This window comes from Vombatus ursinus, unplaced genomic scaffold (genome assembly GCF_900497805.2).
Source record: "Vombatus ursinus unplaced genomic scaffold, bare-nosed wombat genome assembly UNPS02007284.1, whole genome shotgun sequence".
Taxonomy (NCBI): domain Eukaryota; kingdom Metazoa; phylum Chordata; class Mammalia; order Diprotodontia; family Vombatidae; genus Vombatus; species Vombatus ursinus.
Window position 1 is genome coordinate 12,652,283 of NW_020947062.1, and position 13,129 is coordinate 12,665,411.

At 36.6% G+C, this 13,129-nt stretch overlaps 1 protein-coding gene across 1 annotated transcript in view; it reads left to right on the forward strand.

Annotated features, from left to right (window-relative positions):
• Positions 1-13,129, forward strand: part of TDRD9 (tudor domain containing 9) — a 232,373-nt gene that overhangs the window by 14,279 nt on the left and 204,965 nt on the right. The window contains exon 2 of the mRNA XM_027849264.1: positions 1,136-1,164. Within this exon, the coding sequence (XP_027705065.1) occupies positions 1,136-1,164 (29 nt within the window). The remainder of the gene's footprint in view (positions 1-1,135; positions 1,165-13,129) is intronic.

The following is a 13,129-nucleotide window of genomic DNA, read 5'->3' on the forward strand; positions in this document are numbered from 1 at the left end:
TCTTGTGGTTTCTATCTTCACATCTCTCCTATAAATCTTCTTAGGGCAACTCGGTGGTGCAGTGGATAGAACTGTGAGCATGGAATCAGGAAGGCCAGAGTTCAGACCTGGTCTCTGTCCCTTAGTAGCTGTGTGACCCTGGACAAGCACTTCTGTTTGCCTCAGTTTCCTCAGCTTTAAAATGTTAAAAATAACAGCACTTACTTCAAAGAGTTGTTGTGAGTATCAGATGAGATAATGTTTGTAAAGTGCTTAGTATAGTGCCTGTCTCATAGTAGATGCTCTGTAAATTCTTGTTCTCTTGCCTTCTCTCTACTCGTATAGCCAACATGCCAGTTTGTTGCCTGGAATATTGCTGCCAGAGCCTTCTAATCTTCTGATTCATTTTCTGCCTTGCCTCTCCCCAATCCAGTTTGTCCTCCACTTGGCAATCAAAGGGATTTTCCTAGAGTGCAAGTCTGACCATGTTAAACCCTCCCCCTCCCTCCCAATCAGTAAACTCCAGTTGCTTCCAATTACTTCTGGAGTGAAATATAAATATCCTCTGGCATTTAAAGCCCTTCACAGTCTGGCCCCTTCCTACCTTACCAGTCTTTTTATACGTCACTCTTTTCCATGTTCTATATGAATCAGCTCTACTGCCTGCTTGTTCCTTGCACCTGACACTCCTATCTCTTGTCTCTGTCCCTTGTGCCTCCATGCCTGGGATAGTCTGGCCCCTCATTTCTGCCTTTTAGCACTTAAATGGATCTTCAGTCTCATTGATGTGGGTATTCAGAACTCTTCTGTATTTGGTCTTTGGCAATTTGCACAGCCAGCATCCCTCTTTAAATCCTTGACTGGGAGTTCTCCTAATAGCCTAATGGCCTAATAGGACTTTTTTCCAGAGTGCTTGATGTTGTATAGATACCAGTAGAGTATGTGTGATTGGGTATCCCATGATACCCTTCATAATTGGCCTACCTACTTTTCTGATTATACATCTCTGGTGATACTGTTACACTATTTCTCTACAGTTATTGTTTGGTAACGTAGTATATGATCATATCCACTACGTCTTTCCATCTATCCATTGCTCTCTGGGTGACTTGTAACTTTAATTCTTTAGAGACTTTTATTACTATATTTTTCATAGCCATGCAGCATTAGTGGAAGAATATTAATGTTGAAAAGATAGGCTTTTGTTTTAGGAAGATGCTTGGGATTATTAAAACCACTGCACATTTTCTGAGAGGCAATCTAATCTAGCCCGATCTCTTAATATTTTCTAAGAAAGACAGACTTGTCTTTCTGCAGTAACCGTCGTAGGTATATAGGCTGTTCATCCAACTATATTTCATAATCTGGACAATAGACATCCTTTATCTACTTGGTCTCTATTGATAGGCCAAACTGTTTATTCATTATGAATGTCATTTAGGAGGCTCCACACATTCTTTGGGCTGTAAGCTTTCAGTACCAGAGAACAAGAATATCTGGAGAACCTCACCATGTTTAAGGATAACCTCTTTGATATATGTGCTGTACTGAACAATGTATGACATGGCAAGAGATCTAAAAAAGTTACAGATCATATTTCTGAAGAAAGGTGATTGAGAAAATCTTAAACTATTGACTCTTTTGCTTCTTTAGTTAATTGCTGCAGTCTTTTATGCAAACATTCGATACTTGTATCAAGGGCATCCTTGATGAAGGGAATAGGCTTTTGCAAACAGCATTATATAGCAGGGCACATCTTTATAGTTTCATAATTGACTAAAAGGTACAGAGAATATAATACTCCTCTGTCCTTATTGCTTGACTCCAAGCAAGTATTTGATTTAGTAGAGTAAATGCTGCAGTAAAGATTCTTCTCCACATAGTGCCTTCCATACATGTTAAAATCAACAAGATTTCTTGTTATGTATAACCATAGCAAGAACTTTATTCAACCTTCTGGTTTTTAATAACAAGTGAGGCCTACTTATCAAATTGACAAATACAAAAGCAATTAATGTCAGTGCTAGTTGAGTGGAGTCTTTTAAAAATATTTTTGCTTCTTAGTTCATCCATCTTTGAAATTCCCATAATTTTTACCTTCATTCCACCCCAGCCACACATGGGTATGGTTGATTATATCTTTGCTCTCAACATCACCCACAATTGTTTAATCTCTACAGCTCATAAATCTGAAATTCTTTTAGCTGATCATAAATAATATTATCTCTTCCATCTCTCACTGTAACATACCCTTCTAAATCTATCCTGTCTTTATTACAATTTCTATGTACTGCGTCCACTCCCTGGTTTCTCAGTCCATCTTTCCTGCCCTGGCCACACTTTTCTTCCTTCAACATCTTTATCTTATGTTTAACCAGGTCAGCTTTATACTTTCCTTAACTCCTTTTTTAAAAAAAAAATTTTTATTTAAAGTTTTGACTTCCTAATTCTATTCCTCCTTTCCTCCCTTCCCCCCCATGAGATAATAAGCAATCAGATATAGGTCATACATGTGCAAATATATAAAAGATTTTCATGCTAGTCATTTTGTACAAGAAGACTCGAATAGAAAAAAAATGAAAGAAAGTAAAAAATAGCTTGCTTCAGTCTGTATTCAAACAATATCATTTCTTTCTCTGGAAACGGATAGTATGCTTCATTATTACCCCCTCAGGATTGTCTTGGATCATTGCATTGCTGAGAATAGCCAAGTTATTCACAGTTCTTCATTAAACAATATTGCTGTTATTGTGTACAACATTCTTGTAGTTCTGTTCACTTCACTATGCATCAGTTAAGTAAGTTTCTCCAGGTTTTTCTGAAATTATCCTGCCTGTCATTTCTTATAACACAATAATATTCCGTTACAATTATGTACCACAGCTTGTTTAGCCATTCCCCAATTAGATATTCCCTCAATTCCCAATTCTTAGCCACCTCAAAAAAGAGCTGCTATAAATATTTTGTACAAACAGGTCCTTTTCACTTTTTTTGGATGTCTTTGTGATATAGACCTAGTAGTGGTATTGTTGGATCAAAGGTATGCACAGTTGTATAGGCCTTTGGGTATATTTATGAATTGCTCTCCAGAATGGATGGATCAGTTCACAACTCCACCAACCATTAGTATCACGGTTTTCTCATGTCCCCTCTAACATCTGACATTTTCCTTTTTTGTCATATTAGTCAGTCTGATAGGTGTGAGGTGGTAGTACCTCAGAGTTGTTTTAATTTGCATTCCTCTAATCAATAGTGATTTAGAGCATTTTTTATATCACTGTAGATAGTTTTTTGCCTGTTCATATCCTTTGATCATTTATCAATTGGGGAATGACTTGTATTTTTATAAATTTGACTCTGTTCTCTATGTATTTGATTAATGAATTAGACTTTTATCAGAGACACTTGTTGCAAAATTTCCCCCTCCCCCGAGTTTTCTGCTTTCCTTGTAATTTTGGTTGCGTTGGTTTTGTTTGTGCAAAAACTTTTTAATGTTACATAATCAAAATTATCTATTTTATATTTTGTGATGCTGTCTATATCTTCTTTGGCCCTAAATTCTTTGCTTGTCCATAAATCTGACAGATAAAACTATTCCATGCTCTCTTAATTTGCTTATAGTATCACCCTTTAGGTGTAAATCATGTATTCATTTTGACCTTATCTTGGTATATGGTGTGAGGTGTTGGTCTATACCTAGTTTCTGCTGTACCTTTTTCCAATTTTCCTAGCAGTTTTTGTCAAATAATGATTAGTTCCAAAAGCTTGGATCGTTGGGTCTATCATATACTAGGTTACCATTGACTACTGTGTCTTGTGTACCTAATATATCCCAAGTTAGTTTCTGACTTTGTGAAGTTAAAAAGTAACAATATATCCAGCAGAGTAAAATACAGTATTGGATCATTTGACCCCGTTATTGGAAATACTTTTAAAAGGAATGAATCTGTAAAATAACTGGAATTGTACCATGTTTCCTAGAGTTGCCTTTGGGGGAGGTCCAGGTGATAAAAAAACCAGGATTTTCAATGTCAAAAGCATTGGGATCCTGCTCAAAAGTGTGCTTCATCTCAGAGTCCATATATTCTTTTGCTTCTAGACTGTCCTTATGACTCAACAAGTCAACTCAGAGAATATTTTGACATAGAAAATCTTTATACATTCTAAATCCAGTGGTGAAAGACAAGTAGCTGGATTTAGTGCAGGCTACTTCACACTAATTGTGGTGCTGGAGAAGACTTTGCAAATCTCTTTACTTCTATAGAAGATGAAAACAGTATTTGTAGTTTACCAATACTGTCTTTAATAGAATTATTTTAGACCAGTGAAAAAAATTCTAAGGTTTTGGGTTTTATAAGCTATTCTGAAAACAGTGGTTCATGTAATATGTTAGAGGTTTGGGAAGAAGAAAATGGAAATTGTTTTTCTTTTCTTTAACCTCCATATTTATTGGGTTTTAATGGAATTTTAATTTATATTTTTAAAATATAATTTATTATTCTTAAATATTTTTACATATGGAAAAAATCTTATTTAAATATTTATGTGTACATTTTGTACATTTTGATAACAAAATGTAAATATTAAGAATAAAGATGATAATGAGTATTTTCTAAAGAATTGAATGTATTTATAGAAATAAGTATCACCAAAGCTATAAAAAAGTCAATGAAGGAAAATGGAAATGAAGTAGATAGTGAAGAAATTGTTACTGCAAGTATTAGTTAATTTAATTTCTTTAAAAATTGAAGTCAGTTGCAGAATTTTAAAATTACTGGAGAGGCAGCCTATGCAGATGAGTCAATGGCAACTAAATATCATGATATTTTGAAAAAAATAATAGAAGAAAGTGGATATACTGGTCAACAGATTTTTTTAATGTGGCAAATTAGGCTTATTCTGGAAAAGGATGCCTTCCAGAATTTATATTTTTAGACCTTTTTTTGGGGGGGGGGGCAGGCAATTGGGGTTAAGTGACTTGCCCAGGGTCACACAGCTAGTAAGAGTCAAGTGTCTGGCCTGAGACCAGATTTGAACTCAGGGCCTCCTGACTCCAGGGTCGGTGCTCTATCTACTGTGCCACCTAGCTGCCCTCAGAATTTATATTTTTTTGAAAGAAAAAACTCAACCTGAATTTAAATTTTTTTGGGGTGTTTTGTTTTCCTTTATTTTTTAATTAAACTATTTATTATTTTTAGTTTTCAACGTTCACTTCCATAAGATTTTGAGTTTCATATTTTCTCTCCGTCTCTTTCCTCCCCTCTCCCCAAGACAATGTGCAGTCTGATATAGGATCTACTTATGTGTTCATATTAAGCATATTTTCACATTAGTCATGATGTAAAGAAGAATTAGAACTAATGGGAAGAACCACGAGAAAGAAGAAACAAAACAAAACAACAAAAGAAAAGGAGAGCAAATAGTATGCTTCCTTCTGCATTCAGATTCCAAAATTCTTTCTCTGGATGTGGACAGCATTTTCCACCGTGAGTCTTTTGGAGTTGTCTAAGATCCTTGCATTGCTGAGAAGAGCTAAATCTATCAAAGTCATTCATCACACAATGGGTGTTGTTTTCCTGGTTCTGCTCACTTCACTCAGCATCATATAAGTCCTTCCAGGTTTTTCTGAAGTCTACCTGCTCATCATTTCTTATAGCACAATAGTATTCCTTTACATTCATATACCACATCTTGTTCAGCTGTTTCCCAGCTGATGGGCATCCTCTCAATTTTCAATTCTTGGCCACCACAAAAAGAGCTGCTACAAATATTTTTGTACATGTGGTTCCTTTTCCCATTTGTATGATCTGTTTTCCTCCACAACCTGATCAGGTCACTTGGACTACTGTGTTCATATTAGATTGTAAAGTGTCAGATGAGATGAAGGGCCAGGACTTCTGACTCCAAATCATACCCATTTCCCTTTCTCCCTCAAACCTGGGTTCCAAGTTCAGAGGCTAGCTTCTTTACCTTGAGCAGGATGTGCTGAACCTGGGTGATGCTTCCAGGCAAAGGTTGCCCTAAGGCCCAAGTCCATTGCCAGGGGGGCTCACGCTGTAGCTGCTGCCCCTCCCCCCTGCTTCCTTTCCCAGGTGGGGGAGGGTGAAATCAAAGGTGAGGGGGGAAGGGTGAAACTCTCTTTTCCTATGAGAGGGGTTAACAGATACCCTCTTGACTCAAGAGAAGGGAGTGGGATAAAGGAGTGAGCAGGGTTGTGAGGAAGAGTTTCAAAACTCCTTAATGATCTATCACAAAACCTCCAGAATCTGCCAAGATATTTTTAGCTGTTCTAACTTTTCCCTATAACTTCCTTGAAGGAGGATTCAGGGGTGTAGAAGTAAGGGAGTAAGTAAACCTCAGGGAACCAAAAGGCAACTGCAGTTTTCCCCAATTCCCTAGAGCCGAGAGAATTGACAGAATTAAGCATACACTTCCAGATAGGGCGTCCATCCTTGTCCTCTGTGCTGAGGAAGTTGTACCCAGGTCCATGGCCTTGAACGGACCCAGTGGACTGACAGCCTGAAAGTGTCAGGTTGAGTGTGAGACAGCCTCGTAACTATCTGTTTGAAAAGCACCTCCAAGCCTTGGTGCTTGGAGAGCAATTCCAACTGCAGAGCAAGAAAGGAGGGGTGTGGGGAGAGGCTTACGTACCTTCCAGTCTTGGCTGGAGAAGAACTTGGGGTTAGGCCGTTTCACTGTATGGGTCACCAAAATGTTGAGGTTTAGGGTGCTGGGACCCCAAAATCACAACACATGAGTCCTGCCTGAAAGAATTCAATGCAAGCCTCCTTTCAGCCAAAGACAAGATTTATTAGAACATCCATCATATTGGGCAGACTCTTAAGGAACCTGAACATTAGTGAGCTATTGGCTAGATTGTAAAAATCTGAGCAGTGGCTAGATTTTAAGAATCTAAGCCTGAATTGAAATTTTTTAAAAATTAATTTATTTTTAGTTTTCAACATTCACTTTTACAAGATTTTGAGTTCTAAAATTTCCCCTCCCCCTCCACTCCTCCATCCCCAAGACGGCATGCAATCTGATATTGGCTATATATGTATGATCATATTAAACATATCCCCACGTTAGTCATGTTGTAAATAAGAAGAATCAGAACAAAAGGGAAAAGTCATGAGAAAGAAAAAAACAAAACACAACAAAAGAAAATGATAATACTATGCTTCAATCTGCATTCAGGCTCCATAGTTCTTTCTTTGAATGTAGATAGCATTTTCCATCATGAGTCTTTTGGAATTGTTCTGGATCATTGTATTGCTGAGAAGAGCTAAGTTTATCTTAGTTGATCATTGCACAGTGTTGCTGTTAGTGTGTACAGTGTTCTCCTGGTTCTGTTCACTTCACTCAACATCAGTCCATACAAGTCTTTCCAGTTTTTTCTGAAGTCTGCCTGCTCATCATTTCTTATAGCACAATAGTATTCCATTACATTCATATACCACAATTTGTTCAACCATTCCCCAACTGATGGGCATCCCCTCAATTTCCAATTCTTGTCCATCACAAAAAGAACTGCTATTAAGTATTTTTGTATACGTGGGTCCTTTTTGAATTTAAACTGTTTAAAGATTTCCTAACAATTTTATTGGGAATTAGTGAAGAAGGGAATTTTTTTTTTAAAGAAGGGAATTTAAAATTATAACCAGAGCTTGTTTATTTGTCTTGAAATTCTTTTGTTTGGAGAGACTACAACATGAATCACTTCCAGTTCATTGGAAGTTATATAAGAAAGCATGAGTGACTAAAGCTGTTTTTGAAGACTAGTTGTAAAGTTATTTTACCCTGGCTGTTATAAAATATTGCAAGGAAAACAATATAATTTTTTGAGGTATGTCCTTTTTTTAAAAAAAAAAATTCTGAACTTAAGAAGTAAAACAAGCATTTCCATAACAGAGTAGAACAGAAAAAAGAGGATTGCACATAAAACTGCGAATCTATTATGTACAACTTGCTTTTCCTTTTAAATATAAGTTGTATGTAACTTTTTTCCGTCTCCCCCCCCCACTCTTGCCCTAGAGAAGGCTACCTTTAGACTCAAATATGTGTGTGTAGGTGTGTATATATGTATATACATATGCATACATATATCTGTAAATCCATACTATACATCTACTTATCACTTCTTTTTTTGGTTGCAGATAGCATCTTCCTTCGTAAGTTTAGGTCTATTGTAGTTAATTTGGGAATTTATAATAGTCAAAATTACTTGGTTGCTCAAAGTTGTTCTTAAAACAATATTGCCGTTATTGTATACAATGTTCTTTTGGTTCTGCTTGTTTTGCTCTTCATTATTTCTTGCAAACCTTTCCATGTTTTTTAAAGTCATCAAGCTCATCATTTCTTATAGCACAATACTATTCCATCACAGTCATATACCACAGCTTGTTTAGCAATTTCCCAATTGATAGGCATCCCTGCTATTTCCAGTTCTTTGCCATCACAAAGAGAACTAATAATATAATTTTAAAAGCATTACTATTTTAGATAATTTTCCAGGTTGTCCAACTGTACTTGGATCATGGTATGTGAAATGTTAGCCTGCAGATTTGCTGAGATGTGGATAAAGCTCTCTGCTGAAATGTTGATAAAACTGCACCAATCAGTATATGCATGAAGATTAAAGAAAGAGAAGAAAGTTCAGTCAAAGCTGCTGAAATATTTTAAATGACAATGATGTTTTTGTCATATTGTAGGCTTAGCCTTAGGTATAATATTTAGTAACTAAAAATTTTTTTTTGTCTATAACTATTAACTTAGCAATAAGGTTGAATCAGAAAGAAATTTTTCTTGCCTTTTGATGGTATGTTAATGAACAGATAACTTATTTTTAAACATTTTCATTGGGCTGGGACCATTTACTATATTTTACATATAATGTTAACTTCAGATAGTTAAAATTCAAATAATGTGACTACTTGATGGGATTTGTTATTCTCACTAGGGTCTGCCATCTTATCCTTATAGAATTTGTCCTCTATTTCTCAGCCTCCCTCTTTACAAAAGAAAAAGGTACTGAGATAGAGTGTGTGCTGCTTTAATAGGTGATCTGCTTCTACTCTACTCTTTTCTTTCCTTGGCCCAGGCTTTGATGACATTTTAAAAAATCTTTCTTTAATCTTCCTTTCATGATGTAACCTCCAAAATTTGTTTTGTTTACAACTAATTTTTCCCTTAATTATTCTCTTTCTCTGTCTGTCTGTCTCTCTCTCCTTGTGTTTATATGTGTTTGTGTGTTTTCATTCCTCTTTGGTTTGATCTGGTATAGATGAAGTTCATGGTTCATGTGATAACTTGTTTCCCTCAGCCTTTTTTTTTTTTGTTTTCATAACATCTTTCTCACATATTTTGATTATGTGAAATAGTGAGTTCTGAAATAGTGAGTTGTATTTGCTTCTTCTTTCCATTTTTCCTCAGTGTATTGCTTTTTCCCCCACCCTTTTTTTATTGACTTAAGAATCATCAAAATGAAACAAAACTACGCCCAAGCCCTCTGTTTTCTTTATTGAACTCTGTGCCCCTTGAAGACATTCGGTTCTGAGTGGACACAGTTTCTTTTCTCTTTATTAAAATGAAAACACTTCCTCATAATATGCCCCTTTTAGTTTGAAAGTATTTACCTTTCTAGGTTTGTCATACCTGTATTTGCATTTCAAAGATATCTTTTCATAGGGATTATTTGGTAATCCTGTATTTTATTCCTTCTCTTTGTCCCTCTTCTCTCTCCATTATATTATACTTAGTTTTGCTGGGTAAATTATTCTTGGTTATATGTCTTGTAACCTTTTGCCTTTTGGAATAGTCTATTCTAGCCAATACTGTCCTTTATGTACAGCTGTCAGGTCTTGTGTGATCCTAACTGTGGTTCTTTGGAACTTGAACTCTTTCTTTCTGAGTCCTTACATTATTTTTTCTCTGTTTAGTATTTTTTTTGTGTCTCCTTTACCAAGATATTGACTTGTTTTTCAAGATTTTCTTGCATTACTCTCATTTCTTTTTCCAATTTTTCCTCTACCTCTCTTAACGTGATTTTCAAAATCCTTTTTGAGCTCTTCCATGGCCTGAGACCAATTCATGTTTTTCTTGGAGGTTTTTGGATGTAAGAACTTTGATTTTGTTTTCTTCTTCTGAGTGTGTGTTTTGTGTTTCCTTGTCACCATAGTAACTTGCTGTGGTCAGAATCTTATATCTGTTGTTTGCTCATTTTCCTGGTCTATTTCTTTTCTTTTCTTTTTTTAAAAATTAATTTGTCTTGATCCATCAGTGGTCACCTCCATATGCCCTGGAGTTCAAAATTCCTCTGCCCCTTCTTCCCCACCACCCTCCCCAAGACGCGCCCAATCTGATATAGGCTATATATATATACATTCCTATCAAACACACCTTCAAACCAGTGATGTTGTAAGCAAAAACCAGAACCAATAGGAGGAACCACCAGAAAGAGGAAACAAAACCCAACAGAAGAGAAAAAAAGAGCAAATAGTATGCTTCAATCTGCATTCAAATTCCATAGTTCTTTCTTTGGATGTGGATAGCATTTTCCATCACGAGGCCTTTGGAGATGTCTTAGATCCTTGTATTGCTGGGAAGGGTTAAATTTATCTATATTAGTCATCGCACAATGTGGCTGTTATTGTGTACAACGTTCTCTTGGTTCTGCTCACTTCATTCAGCATCAGACCATACAAGTCTTCCCAGGTTTTTCTGAAGTCTGCCTGTTCATCATTTCTTATAGCACAATAGTATTCCATTACATTCATATACCACAACTTGCTCAGCCATTCCCCAGTTGATGGGCATCCTCTCAATTTCCAATTCTTTGCCATCACAAAAAGAGCTACGATGAGTATTTTTTTACATGTGGGTCCTCTTCCTATTTGTATGATCTCTTTGGGATATAGCCCTAGAAGTGCTATTGCTGGGTCAAAGGGCATGCACATTTTTATAGCCCTTTAGGTATAGTTCCAAATGACTCTCCAAAATGGTTGGATCATTTCACAACTCCACCAGCGATGCATTAGTGTTCCAGTTTTCCCACATCTTCTCCAACATTCATCATTTTCTTGTTTTGTCATCTTGGCCAATCTGATAGGTGTGATGTGGTACCTCAGAGTTGTTTTGATTTGCATTTCTCTAATTAATAGTGATTTAGAGCATTTTTTCATGTGACTATAGATAGCTTTAATTTCTTCCTCTGAACTGCCTGTTCATATACTTTGACATTTATCAATTATGGAATGACTTGTATTCTTATAAATTTGACTTAATTCTCTATATATTTTAGAAATGAGTCCCTTATCAGACACACTGGTTGTGAAAATTTTTTCCCAATTTTCTACCTTCCTTCTAATCTTAGCTGCATTGGCTTTGTTTGTGCAAAAATTTTTCAATTTAATGTAATCAGAGTTATCCATTTTGCTTTTCTAATGTTCTGTATCTCCTGTCTGGTCATGAATTCTTCTGTTCTCCATAGATCTGATAGGTAAACTATTCCTTACTCTCTCAGTTTGCTTATAGTATCAGCCTTTCTATCTAAATCATGAACCCATTTTGACTTTATTTTGGTATATAGTGGGAGATTTTGGTCTATGCCTAGTTTCTGCCATACTCTTTTCCAGTTTTCCCAGCAGTTTTTTTCAAAGAGTGGGTTCTTATCTCAGAAGCTGGGGTCTTTGGGTTTATCAAATAATAGATTACTATAGTCATTGTCCTGGTCTATTTCTTGATTTTTAACTTTTTGTTAAAGTAGGGCTCTGCTTTCAGGGTGCAGGGTGTACTGTCCCAAGCTTCAGGGGTTTTGTGCAGCTGTTTTCAGAGATACTTCTAGGGACCTGTAAGTTTTCGGTTCTTCCAAGGTGGTATGATCTAAGGAGAAGTGTTTGTTCCTCTCCTGGGCTGTGCTCTGGTCTGTGAGTGACCACAAGCACTTTTTTCTGCCCTGGAACTGTGAGGAAGGTCTCAGCTGCAAGCTCTGGTGTGCTAGTGCTTGTCCTTGCCCTGGGACTGCCACCTAAGACTGCTACCTGGATCCAAGTATGGGCAAAGCAGCAGAGTCCTGCCTCAGTGCTAGCAGAGAGACCCCTGTAATCTCCTTTTGACCATTTGTTCAACTCCCTTACCATCTGTGGGCTGCTCCAGAAACAGCTGCTGCTGCTGCTGCTGATTCAGTCACTTCCAAGGTCTGCTCCTGGTTTGGTGGGGCCTGGACTGGCACAGCCTGCATTGGACTGTGCTCCACTCTCACCCAGGTATGACAGACCTTTCCTGATGACCTTCTGAGTTGTCTTTGGCTGGAAAATTATTTTACCCTGTCCTTTTGTGGCTTCTGCTGCTCTAGGAATTGTTTTATGGCATTATTTAAAGGTGGAGAGGTTTTGGGGAGAGTTCAGGTGAGTCGCTGCCTTTTCTTCACCATCTTGGTGAAGGTATTTTTTCTATAATGAAAAAGTACTAGATTTGTTTTAGTTTTAGTATGTCTTATAGGAGGTGAATGGTAGATTCTTTCTTTTTCTACTTTGCCTTCATGTTCTAAGAGATCTTTGTTTCCAATTCTTTGTCACCTTGATAAGAGCTGGTATATTTTCATACATGTGGATCCTTTTCCTCTTTAAAAAAAGAAAAAGCTCTTGGGTATAATTTTAGTAATGGTATTGCTTGGGTCACAGGGTGTGTACAGTTTAATAGCTTTTTGGACATAGTTCCAAATTGCTTTCCAGAATAGCCGAACCAGTTCACAGTTCCACCAGGATTACATTAATGTCCCTGTTTAACCACACCCCCTCCAGCATTTTCCATTTTTGTCAGCTTTGCCAAGTTGATGGGTCTGAGAATGAGACCTCAGAGTTGTATTAATTTGCATTTCTCAAATTATTAGTGGTTTAAAGCATTTTTCACATGGCTATTGATAATTTGAATTTTTTCTCTGAAAACTGCCTATTCTTATTTCTTGACCATTTGTCTGTTGGAGAATGGCTCTTATTCTTATAAGTTTGACTCAATTCCCTATATATCTTAAAAATAATACCTTTATCAGATAAACTTGTTTCTAAGATCTTCACTTCTCTATTTCCTGCTTCTGTCATAATTTTAGCTGCATTGATTTTGGTTGTGCAAAACCTTTTTAATTTTATGTAAT